Source organism: Mus caroli, chromosome X (assembly GCF_900094665.2).
Source record: "Mus caroli chromosome X, CAROLI_EIJ_v1.1, whole genome shotgun sequence".
NCBI lineage: Eukaryota > Metazoa > Chordata > Mammalia > Rodentia > Muridae > Mus > Mus caroli.
This window is the reverse complement of record NC_034589.1, coordinates 14,387,135-14,400,619: the sequence shown is the minus strand read 5'-3', so window position 1 is coordinate 14,400,619 and position 13,485 is coordinate 14,387,135. Positions and strand designations below refer to the sequence as shown.

The 13,485-nt window shown below is 39.7% G+C and overlaps 1 protein-coding gene across 1 annotated transcript; it reads left to right on the top strand.

The window, feature by feature from the left end:
- Window positions 1-4,902: 4,902 nt before the first annotated feature.
- Window positions 4,903-11,482, top strand: LOC110287353 (protein SSX1-like). The gene is made up of 7 exons (XM_021153999.1): window positions 4,903-4,975; window positions 5,684-5,798; window positions 6,149-6,247; window positions 7,402-7,451; window positions 9,213-9,324; window positions 10,902-11,008; window positions 11,404-11,482. The coding sequence occupies exons 1-6, from the start codon at window positions 4,910-4,912 to the stop codon at window positions 11,003-11,005; spliced, it is 546 nt and encodes a 181-aa protein (XP_021009658.1). The 5' UTR covers window positions 4,903-4,909; the 3' UTR covers window positions 11,006-11,008; window positions 11,404-11,482.
- The last annotated feature ends 2,003 nt before the right edge of the window (window positions 11,483-13,485 follow it).

Genomic DNA, 13,485 nt, shown 5'->3' with positions numbered 1-13,485 from the left:
TGGAAGCAAGAAGACGCCAACCCACTCAGAAAACCTGTGACCCCAAATTTTTTCTGCCTACAAGATGTGCATGGATAAGGTTGGAGCAGAGGTTGAAGGCATGGCCATCTAATGATTGGCCCACTTTGAGACCCATGCTATAACAAAAGCTAACCCCTGACACTACTAATGATACTCTGCTATGCCAATAGACAGAGGCCTAGCATAATTATTTCCTGAGAGGCTTCATCCAGCAGGTGATGGAAACAGATGCAGAGACCAACAGCCAAACAACAGGAAGAGCTCAAGGAGTCTTGTGGAAGTGTCTCAGGAAGGATTGCGGGAGCCAAAGAGGTCAAGGACAGCACAAGAAGATCTACAGAGTCAACTAACTTGGACCATTGGGTGCTCACAGAGATTGAACCACCAACCAAAGAGCATGGACTGGACCTAGACCCCATATACATTTGTAACTGGTGTGCAGCTTGTTCTTCACATGAATCCACTAACAATCTATCTCTGACTCTGATGACTTCTTTAGATCTCTTTCCTCTAGCTGGGCTGCCTTGTCTGGCCTTTGTGGGAGAGGATATGCTTAGTCCTGCTGAGACATAATGATCTAGGATGAGTTGTAGGAGGAGAAGGGAGAGAGAAATGAGGGAGGGCTGTGAGAGTGGGACTGGAAGGAATGGAGGGAGGGGTCATTGATCAGGATGTAAAGTGAATAAATACATAATATTTTAAGGAAAAAAGAAATGAACTTTAAAAATAAAGAAAAATCAAACAGATGATGAAAAGGGAGGCTTATTGTGAGGCTCAAGGGTCATGGAATCTCTTCCTGCCAGAATAGTGGAGAGTGTCAGTCTGAGAAACACAACACTGGTAGCCCAGATTTATAGAAGGAAATCTTAGAGGACATAGTAGGATCATTGTTTTCACATATGAATATGGTATGGGAGACTTTCTTGCCACAGTTATATAGAAACCAACCAAGTAGCACATAATTACATGCATGTTCTTTACTACTATTTATCAAATATTATTGGAAATTGCCATACAATTCAAGTTCTTAGAAAAACATATATACAGGAGCATGTGAAGACATTAGTATTTCCTTTATAAATTATTGAAAGCTCGTAAGGTTATTGAAGAGAGATGTCAGGCTAAACCACCTATAGAAGAAAAGGGAAGGATTTGCAATTTGGACCTTCAGCATATAGATCATATCTTTAGATTCAGTGCTATACACGAAAAGGTGGAATGATGGGATGTAGACAAAGGTTAAAATGTGGACAAGTTTAGGAACATCCATTTAAATAGCTCAGTGACCATGGTAGAGCCAGTGCCAGGGAGATAAAATATCATAATTTAGATAGAAACATCCAGGGACCACACCCTCATTATGAAGTACTCTCTGCCTCTGAAGTCTGTGCTAATGTACCCCATTCTTACCTCATTTGCTCCACCCATTTTTCTGAGACATTCAAGAGCACTGACTATTCTAGTTTACAAATTGTTGAGGGGCAGCTGAATCAAGACGCTTGATCTCTTTCTGAAGAAACACCCCCTCTTCTTTGTGTTTGAGGTAGGTTCTTTCTGAGAGACACCCTGTGAAGTGAACATGTAAACACCTATAATCCTATGTAAAGGACTTGTGTCATTTTTCTTACATTAACAATTGTAAATCCTTAAAAATGAGCTCTGAGGTAAACTCTGACTGGGTGGCTCCCCCATGGATCCCAGAAACAACAACCATCTTATGTAACAGACTCCTATAACACTATTTCTGAGGGGAACAGTATTCTTAGCTCCACAGAATTCATTATCAACCAAATTTCTAGAGTGTTCCTCAATCAGAGGAACCACCAAATAGCCTGTCTGAGGGACTATTTCACCACCTCCTCTGTGATAAAACTGCAGTCTTTATGGTCTCAGAGACTGCTTAATATGTACTCTTAAATTCTTTTCTAATGACTTCAGTTTGGGGGACCACCAGATCTTGAAACACCCCATATTCCTTTAGCATGGATGATAACTGGTTCTGTGGAACCAGAGATCATAGCTCTCTTCACCACATTACTTTCAAAATTAGCACAGTAATGAACCCCTCAAACCACTCAAGTTAGCATACCTTCCACTTTCCTCTCTTTTGCAGAATAGAGCCATATATTTGTTTCATTTGTCAATTAATAACCATCAGTCTCCCATTGGACCTGTGGTAATGAGATCTACTTTACTAGAAAATTTGACTATAGGTATACACACGAATACACACACATACACATACACACACACACACACACACACACACACACACACACACACACACACACTGTATATGGAGTGGGATTCTAAAGAACCATACTCAGGACCAGGGTTTTCTTAGCATCATAAACATACCTAATGAGGAATATACATGAATTGAAGTTTCAGTATGTATCCAGAAATATGAGCAATTTCTTGTGTTGCATAGAATTTTTATTTTCTACATAATACATAAAAATTTTTCTGATAAAGAACAAAATTGGGAGTTAACTTGAAGCAATGACTGTAATGATCAAAAAGGGAAGATAAATACCTAAGACTGTTTTTTCACATGGTGAACCATCTATATTTTAAAGTATGTACCTAAAACACAAAAGGATAGATGAAAGAATGATAGCATAAATGAAAGATAGCACCCAGAGATGGAGGAGGCCATAGCAAAGGATAATTGCAGGTGAAACATGAGAAAAGTACAGTGATATTCACTTATGAATACATCATAATGAAAGTCAGCTTTTTTAGATGCTACTACAGAAAGTTAAGTAAAAGAATACATTTCTGGTAGAAGTAAAACACTTCATTTAATAAAGGGGAAAGTGTTTTGTGAAATTAATTCACTTTCTCTGCTTTTTGAGAAATGAATGCATTTTACTGTCCCCCCATACTGAATAGACACTTCACCAGGCCCAATATTGTTATTTTTGTTTGCATTGCTTTTCAATGACACTTTAAAAAAATAAATGTAGCCTAGGATGGCCTTCAGTTCTCAACCCTCCTACTGAAGCATTTTATGCTAGGATTTCATGTGGGTGCCAACAAGCTTGGTTTCAAAGGAAAGATTTCTTTTGATTTTTATCTACAATTGATCTTAAATGGATTTAATAATAGAACTAACACAATTGGAAGGCAGTGTAATTGTTCAAGATATGCATGTATTTGCATAAACCATACTTAAATATTTTTCATTTCTACCCTCAGTTTCTGTCTCCACTAATGGGGAATGGAGGCAGGGCCTTGCACATACAATAGGCCAGGACTCTATTATTAAGCTGCATCTGCAGACTCCTTTAAACTGTTATTTTGAATGGGCTCTATCTACAAAGTCTATACTGACTCTGACCATAAGCTATAGCCAGTGCAGGCCTGGAATATATCTTGATTCTTCCCCATCCATCAAGTCATCTCAATTGCATACCTGGAGTACTAGACCTGGCATTTCTTCTGCTTCTTTACTAAATTCTCCATAAGTTATTATAATCTATAGCTCCCAGTTGTACTGTGAAACAATAGAAATTGACCAATTTGGAAAAGGGGATTGCTGGGCATGACTGGCAATGTGAACTGAGTCCCCAGATCACAAGTAAAGACATGTAAAAGAAGAATGATTCTCAGTGAATCTTATCCAATGGGAAACTCCTTATTTCATGATTTTGAAAAGTTGAACATTAGGCTAGAGAGCTAGGTAGGCACACTCAGTGCAGAAAAAAGTTATAATTCTATGCATGAGGCTTGCTCCCATTCATTTTACAGAGTACGCAGAAGAGTCCTACTTATAATCTAGGTCTTATCTTTTCTGGCACTTACATTTTTTCTCAAAATGAATCAAAACTAAACCAAGCAAACAAACAAAACCCTGTGGTTTCATCTTTATGTACTTTGTTCTTTTAAAGCTTATCAGATACATGACCTACAAGACAAGCTTGGAAGTTACTGATATTTCACTCTAACCTTGCAGTTTGGATTTGACAAAACTTAGCAGATTTGGACAAAGAGGAAGGACTACATAGAAAGGCATTTGAATGGTTTACTGTATCTGTAGTTAAGCTCAAAAAAATCCTGGAAAATGAAAACATCATGTTTTATTTTTTTTTGTGGGTGGTACGAAAAAACAGGACTCCTCAAAGTTGTCCTCTCAAATCCACATACACTATAGCACAAAGTCCCTATCCACTAAAATATACCCACCCACTATGCACATTGATTGATAAGTAACCAATCGATTATTGTAACTGTATTTGGTACTTATTATTCTACCTTCCTCTACTGAACTTCCTATTAGCCACCTCCAGTGACAACTCTTTCTTTTTATCTTCTATGAAATCAGTTTTCACATTCCACAAATGGATGAGAATATGTTGTGTCTATACCTGCCAAATTCAACAGCCTTCTCTTTCATTTTTTTCTGTTGCATTTTCTGTTGCATTCTGTTAATTAATTTACTTTTTACACTCCATATTTTATCCCCCCATCCACCCTCTGACTGTTCCACATGCCATACCTTCTCCCCACCCCCTGTCTCCACATGGATGTCCCCACCCCCCACCCCACCTGACCTCTAAACTCCCTGGGGTCTCCAGTCTCTTTTCTATTCAGTTTCAGATACACTTCAGGGGAACTAGTCGGGACAATAACTCAGCCATTCTCAGGTACTAAGGGTCACTTCTACATGCTGATGGAATCTTTCCTATTTCTAACAACTACTTCTCCCAGAGATTTCTAGTATATATTATCCCAGAGATAAGAGGAATCAGAGATAAGAGGAACCCAATCCTTCCAAGTTATGAGTGCAACTATCCCTCCACACTATCTTCTTCTACAGGACATTTGTTTTTGTGCTTGGTGGAAGCCAGTTCATGGTCTTTGACATGACACATTCCCCAGAGTCATGAATACAGACAGTTCCTATACAAAGAGCCCTAGAGATATTTTTAAACCAGAGAAGATGTCCAAGGTAAGGAGTCATGGTGGGGATTGGGCAGAGGCAGCTTAACAACCATGGGCCAATATATGAAGTTGGAGCAGAGTCATAAGGTACAAGAAACAGTGTCTCCATAGGACATACAGGTCTGTGTTCATTCAGAGATGATGCACTTAACTCTCAAGAGACTGGAGGCCCTGGGGAGTTTAGAGGTCAGGTGGTGTGGGACGTGGGGACAGCCACATGGAGACAGGTGGGTGGGGAGGAGATATGGGATGTGGAACAGTCTGAGGGTGGGTGGGAATAAAATATGGAATGTAAAACATTAATTAATTAATAAAAATTTCAAGAACTCTCTCTCATACACAGAGAGAGACCAAGACAGAAACAGAGAGACAGAGAGGCAGAAACAGACAGACAGACAGACAAACACAATTTCAGCATGTCCTTCTACTGCAGTCCTGATGATGTGAACATTGTGATCTGTAACATTGTTCATTTGGTGACTTTTGGACATGTACAAATGCAGGAGAACAAGTACCCAATATTGACCACCTCTGGTATTTTGGGGAAGAAGCTATTGCTATGTCTTATATCTCATGTGGCCTACACTTTGCTCAGGATAGACTATCTTGACATTTTAGGTGACCAAGTTTCTGTTACAAAGAAGGAAGTCTGAGCTAAATTTTACACATGTCTAGCAAAGTAGCTGTCAACGCTTCTATTTATTTTCTTTTGTAGTCCTTCCAGGATATTTCCAAATACTTCTCTGAAGAAGAATGGGAAAATCTGACCAAATGGCAGAAAAGTGCCTACGTGTTTATGAAAAGAAACTACATCAGAATGACAGGCCTAGGTAAAAGGAAGTGTTTGTTTGCTTTTTTGTTTGTTGTTTGTTTGTCTGTTTGTTTGTACAAGCCCAGGTGCCCCCCAGGCTCCTATGTTCCTCTCCCATATGTTCATTTTCTTCATGGAAGAAAGATAGAAGCACTCACTGAGTACCCTGCTCTTTTCCAATACTTGCAGAGGTGATAACAGAGAGCAGCTGCCACAGGGCTCAGGACTGCAGCCTACAGTTTCCTCTCCTGAAGGTCTTAGGCCTACTGAGCCTTACTGTCTGTGCTGAATCCCAGCACCATCCCTGCATTTCTCCATTTTTTTCCTCTGCTAAATTAAAAAAAAATACAAAACTTTCATTTCTTCTAGGGGTCACAGTCAACAAACCAGTTTTCATGCGTGGAAAGGATCAGATCACAGAATTCCTATTGAAGGAATCTGATGAAGGTCTTGATCATGAAAGTGAAGGTGAGTGGGCAAGGAAAGGCTGTGGAGGATTGCTTTTTCCTTTTAATGCTTAGAAAGGTCACAGACTCTGCCTCCCTTCCCCAGGTCAGAGCTGACTGGAAAAAGAGTTTATTCAGAAAATCACAAGATGATATTAACAGATCAAATTCTAAGATATTAAAAAAGAATGTGTACTATTATGGATAGTTACATATGGATAACAAATATGTGACATATTCAGTTGGAAGAACATTGTCTTATATCCTCTCCTAAATAAGGACAGACACACTACACAAAGAGAGAAAGAGGAAAGGGGAGAAATGGGAAGGGGAGGGGAGGGGAGGGAAGAAACAGGGATGAGAGGGGAGAGGAGGGGAGGGGAGGGGAGAGGGAAATCTAGCTCATTTGCATGTCAGGGAATAGACTTTGCACAGGATAAAAATGTGAATGGATCAAGAGTCTTTATCTTTGAACATATGAAGAATATGTATAATAATGAGACAGAAGATAAGATATATTCATTTGCTCTTCGGCTCTAATACAAAACTTCCAAAGAGAGTCAGAATGTCCTGTGTCCCAACAGAACTATACTCCTCAGGAAAGCAGCCCAGATATACAATTTTGTATAGCACTGTAAGTTACCTCAAGGTCCAGGTGTGGTATTTATGCACAAGTTTTGATACTAAAGGAGATTTATTCCACTGTGTAGAAACCAGTAGCACTAGGCTAAAACACCCTCCCTTCCTCACATATTTAAAGGAGTTAGAGACATTTTATTTTGACAGTTGTTTCATATAAGTAGTGTTTACAAAGTCTGATTGCCAATGGGTTTTGCTTATATTTTTCACTGTCCTTTTCAACTTCAAGTAGGAAACCTCTTCCAAACCTGACCACTAGTCATGTTATATAACAGAATGATCAGTAATTTAAGCCACCTAGTTTCAGTCCTTTCTCACACTTAACAACTGAAGATTCACGCATTTCAAGTGAAATTATCTTCATTATTTTACATCTCTAATTCGATATAGAATAGTACATTAGTAAAGAGAAGGAGAAGCCATGCTCCACTTCTCCTCTATGAGATGGATGTAACCATCCATTCCAGCATTCATGGGCCTGATCTTGAGAAATATTGGCTAACAAGCAACACCTTCTAACTTGTCACCCTCTTATAGGTGAACATTCTAAGTGGACATTTGGCATGGCACACACAAAAGGCCTAAAGGTGAGTATCTCCTATTTCTCTAGGACTTGACCACATTGGTACCTCAGTTTATATTCACATTGGTGAGGATGGAAGATGTGAAATGCTCAACTCCCACATCCATCCTCTGTTCACCTCTTTGTTTTCTTCTCTTTCCTCTGTAGTTTTTTTTATTTTCTATTCTTTCTCCTTATTACTGTCTTCCTCCTTTGTTGTTTCTTCCTTCCTTAATTTATACTTTGTGATGCAGAGAAAAAGTCACAGAGCTTGACACATGACAGGTAAGCATTCGACCATTAAGAAAACCTCTACAGACTTGCTGCTCTCTTCTTCACAATGCTTGATGTAGCATCTATAGTATGATAATGATTCTGATAAGTAAACATCTTCAGTTGTCACATTACTTGCAGGCTCTGCATCATTCCCCAGTTGTAGAGTACTTGCCTAGTTGTAATCAATGTCCTGGCTTCAATGTTCAATACCATGGACAGTGATCTGAATCACACTGTTTTCTAATATTATTTTAATGAGCTAATACCAGTTAACTTCTTGGAACCTTAAAAAGTTATCACAATTGATTTCTTCAAATAATAATAAGTATCATTGATTTATTGCTTATATTAAAGATGAGGCTCTTGTGCCTAAACATGCTAAAGCATTGGCCTGAGCAGCAGTTCCACTGAGTTTATAATTCATAGCCAAGCACAGACTATTGAAATGAATTCATGTCTTAATTGGTGTATAAGATTCATAGGAGGCCTTCTTTGGGTATTCTCCCACAAATGAGCCTCATGGTTCCCTTCTAACACCTATATTTCCAAGAAGGAAGCAAGAGCTGGTCTCTATGAATGGGTCTCTGAAATGACTGGAGATGATAGGGATTTCATTGTAAACACCACCCACTGTGCTCTCCTTCAAAATATTCTCCACACATTTTAACTCTCTGATTCATGGTCCCAGCCAAGTAGAACCCTCAGAGGCACCTGTGTGTGGTGTGAAAGCTTTGACTGTTGCAGAAATTAATATTTTCTAGAGGGTTTTAATGGATATGTGAGTTGGTGGCCAGCAAGGAAACTGTTAAGAATTAAATTTTAAAAGTATCATAAAAGAAAGCATTCAACTTTATTACTACTCCACACTGCCAGTTATGTGAACATCATTTAACTTTTCCTTAATATTTATCTGGGAAAAGGGATAAAGAACATTTTAGTTCTGAGAAATGTGATTTATTTAGTTCATTCTAAGCTTCTGTATTTCTCTGTATTTAGGCACAACAATGAAATAACCTCCCAGATGTGAGGAGGAAGCACATTAATAAAATACATGAAGGAGGCCTGAACATCAACACTCTGACATGGAAAGAGATGCAGGCCAGGCTCCATTGTTCCAAACAATTTATAGAAAATTTAACAGTTTCTAATAGAGACAAAAGAGTTGTGTACTGTTAATGATTTGCATGAGTAGTGAGATATATATTATTTATTCTTGTCTCTTGCTACTGGTAAATTTTACCGGACATTTCTGATGAGTAACCCTAATTAAATTCATTAGGTTTTCCAACATTAAAGAGATCAAAGTGGTTCTGATGTGGTAGGGCATCAATGTCAGTGGAAGACACTCAAGAGAGAGTAATGGAGAGTGAATGTTTTCATAATATATACATCTTTAGAAATGTCCAAATTACTTTTGTGTGCTTAAAAGAACTTTAGAAAAACTCATTAGGTGTTTTGCACTGAAGAAGTGCCACTGATACATTTTACATATTCCCTTAATATCTGAAAGATCCAGAAGGAGACATCATGGAAAAGAAATTGCAGAAAGAGAGTGCCAGGTGCACATGGCTCAGGAAGGGCTCAGAGATGCCTGCATACCCAAGCAAGAGAGATGGCAACAGGTGAGAGAGATCAATAGGGAAACACCAACTAGCTTTTCTGGTTTTGTTCTGTAGTGTGGTCTGGGTATGTGGCATGGGCTCTGCACAAATACAGGATATAAAAAGCTGCCAGCACTATCTTCTAGGGTAGAATAAGATTTCATGATAAAGCTTTGGTCATGACTTCATGTATAAGCCATGTGGCACAAGGCAAGTCTTCTAAATGTTCTGAGTTTCAAATCCTTAGCCCAAAGGATGCAATTAAAGAGTCACTGTTGATAAACTCTTCCAATCATTCCACTGAATCCAAATTTTCTCACAACCTGATAGTTGCTCACATAATTATCTCTATATGAAAACCTGAACTATGAAATACAAACAGGAGGATGTTCTAGTGAGGAGTGAGATGGAAAATTACCTGAACCTGACAATGGAAGGGCAGATGTTCATAACTGGCCTTTGGGCAGTATTGATTTGTTGGGAACAAAATAAAAGGGGAAGGGGAGTCCAGGGGGCCCTAGGGAAGAACTGAAAGAAAAGATGCCCATGCCCCACCAGAGTTTCCCTGTTCTCTGGTCAGTCAGGCATGGGAGGGCTGCTATCTACCCTATCCACTCATCCCTGGGTGGAAATTCCTCTATTCCACTCTTCGGGGGGTGGTCAAGGGGAAGCCCTGCCTGGGGACACACACACACACACACACACACACACACACACCCGAGCAACTTTGCTAAAGCCACCAGGGTTGTAGGAGAGAGGGAAGAAGTTCCCAACACTGACCAGAGTGCACAGTGGAACTTGAAGGAGCAGAGCAGAGACTCCATGGTTTTAGAGCTTTATTATAGAAATGCAGGGGAAAGAGAGAAGGTAGGAGAGGGAGAGAGGAGAGAGGAGAGAGAACGACAAAGAGAAAGAAAGGGAAGAGGAAAGAGAAGTGAGAGAAGAGAGAGGTGAGAGGACAAAGGAATATGAGAGCGATGTGCGGGCTGAGCACCCCGTTTTATGGGCTTCACTGTTGCTAGGTAACTGGGGAGGAGTTTAGCCTGAAGATCAGAAGCTTGGCCAGGCAGTGGTGGCGCACACCTTTAATCCCAGCACTTGGGAGGCAGAGGCAGGCAGATTTCTGAGTTCAAGGCTAGCCTGGTCTACAGAGTGAGTTCCAGGACAGCCAGGGCTACACAGAGAAACCCTGTCTTGAAAAAACCAAAACCAAAAAAAAAGAAGAAGAAGAAGAAGAAGAAGATCAGAAGCTTGGGCCATTGCTTAAGTGACTGCTGACCATGCTTCTCTTGTGGGGGCTGTGGGAGGTGGTACCTTGGTACCTTAGGCCCGGGCCAGAGTTCCAGGAGCACAAGGGAATGCCTACCTTGTCATGTAGGTGAATTATGACCATCGGGGTTCAGACCTCAGCTTGACTGGAGACCAGCCTGCAATTCTCCACATTGATTAAAGCTTTTTGATCCAAAAGACATCAGACTAGAGCATATAGAAGGGCTATAGCCCTGTGAATGGGGTCAGTTTTCTGCTCATCTGGTAAAATGGGCATGCACTCTTCTCTCCAGAACTAATTCTCACTTTGAAACTGTTCCTCACACCAGGACCCAAGCGGAGTCATGAGAGTTCCAGAAAAAAAGAAAGATTTCAGAAAAGAAAGCATGCCCTAATTTTTGATGTGAGCAGTGATGAGGAAGAAAATTACTAACCTGTAAGTGAACCCTTGACACCTTTGCTACATCCTTCATAAGGAGCATCTTTGCTATGGTATAGTCCTTTGTTCCCCAAATAATTAACATAATCTAATCCTTTGAGGTACAACATTCAGGCTTAATGAAACATCCCACACGTGCTCTACTCTTGTCCTTTATATTAGGGTCCTTCCTACCTGTAGTCCTCCACCTTCCCAAGCCTCAGGTCATCTATCAATGTGCAGGCCATATAAAGGCCAGATTAGGCAGTCACTATGACATGTGTAAAGGATTTGCTTGGAACACAGGATTTGAGGCTTTTCTGGGAGGAGGATGAGTTGATGACTGCATGATAAGTGGTAGGGATTTTCAGACAATTCTTTTTCTTCACTCTTCATGTCTCATCCCCAAACAGAGAAAAGCTGGTGAGAAGAATTTGATGATCATTCAGAATCATGGAAACAACAACTCCGGTATCCTAAATATCAAATGAAAGAAAAATTTCCCACAGTGAAAAGTTAGTGTCAGTATTCTTACTCTGTGACAAACACCCTCTGAAGTCCCTTTTCTGTCTGTCTGTCTGTCTGTCTGTCTGTCTGTCTGTCTGTCTGTCTCTCTGTGTGTCTGTCTGGCGGTTTTGGTGAGATTCATTTGTATTTTCTTTTAGAGGTATGCATATGGTTGCCTGGCCAAGTGCATGATACCTAGATTTAGGTACCTGAAGAGGTCAGAAGAAGGCATTGTATCCCCTGGAGATGGAGTTAGGGATGGTTTTGAGTTGCCCAATGTGGGTACTGAGAACCCAACTTAGGTCCTTCGAAAAAGCAGCAAGTACTTTCACTGTTGACACATCTCTTTAGCCACCAAAGCCTGGAAATTACACTGTGCTAAGTTGGTTAGTGTTTCTCAACCTCATTGGAAACACTGCATCACCATTGCCCTCATTTTATGCTATTCTATAAGCATTGTTCCAACCACTTGTGGAGCACTTTATTAGCACTGCTCTCACTGAGTGACAAGCACTCTACTACAATTTTTTATGATCGGTGTCAAACACTCTGTTCTGACTGGTGAGCACTATGTGATGAACATGTTAGATACCTGCATTTCATTGAGCAAGAAGTAAATCTAAAGTATATTGTTATCCGTTGTCCTGAAACTATTTGAGTCACGTTCTATCATTTTCTCTACTGAAATGTCCTACCCTTCTCTTGCCCAAATATGAACATTGCAAACAGTGCTGTTTTATGATTTAACATATTTTTCTCTGAACTTCCACGGGGTAGAGAGAAGAGAGAGACAGAGACAGAGAGACAGAGAGAGACAGAGAGACAGAGAAAGGGAAGAGAGAACAAACCACTAAACCACTCGGCACAACTATCACCTGCTCTACTCCACTGGAAATATGTCTGGACTTGTCCATCTCATTGAATTCTGTTAATAGTCAGTACATGCTGCACAGGGAAAAACCTATCTTCCACTGCCCCTGAATCAGTCACTGTCACATAACAGGTATAAAAGTTCCCCAATTATTGCCTTATTTCTCTCTTGGTTACACAGATTTGCATATGGGGGATACTTTATGATTAATTCTTAGAAACAAAATTTGATACATCACAGATGTTATATATTAAAGAAGCATCTAATGAATATTAGATTTATGTGCTCAGTACTATCCTAGGTCCTTGAAGACTGGATTTCTGATGAAATCTTCGTTTGAGACAATCCTATCCTAGTATATACTTGCAATGTATAGAGATGATGCAGTCAACTTTGATTAAGTGAAGAGTATTCTATTTTAGAACATTGTATGTGGGGAGAAATGAAAGCCCCTGATGTTAGATGATGTGTACACTGGGGTTACTGGTGTTAGAATGCCTGCTTACATGTTTGAAGCTCTGGGTTCAACTCTCAACACTGAAAAATATTATTTCCAATGGTTTTGAAACAACATCCACAGATGGAGTCATTACTGGTGCAATTTTGAACTTGCTCTCACACAGCTTTCAAATATGGAAATCTGACTTTCTATCCCTACTCTTCATGGGATCTGGAGACCCTGGTAGATGTGAGGCATCTAGCCAGAGATCCAGGACTTATCACCTAGAGAAATTTAGGAGTACATTGAAGAAGACAAGTCAGCAAAGAATAAATAGATATACCAGAATATATTCATAATTATGGACAAAGGGTATGAGATCATTTTCTGAGAGGATTTCTAAGAATATGAAGATATATGTGAAGAAAGGGGAAGAGGAATAATGTCAGTAAGGCAAGGTTGGATAAACCTACACATATTGTGTGTATAGAAGGGTATTAGTTTCACAGCAAAGTAGAGACAGGAACAAGTATAGACTATCATTTTAGTCTCCACACAATTAAGAGTGAGATACTAATTAACACAAACAAATCAATGGCCTTTCTCTACACAAAGAATAAACAGGCTGAGAAAGAAATTAGGGAAACAACACCCTTCTCAATAGTCACAAATAATATA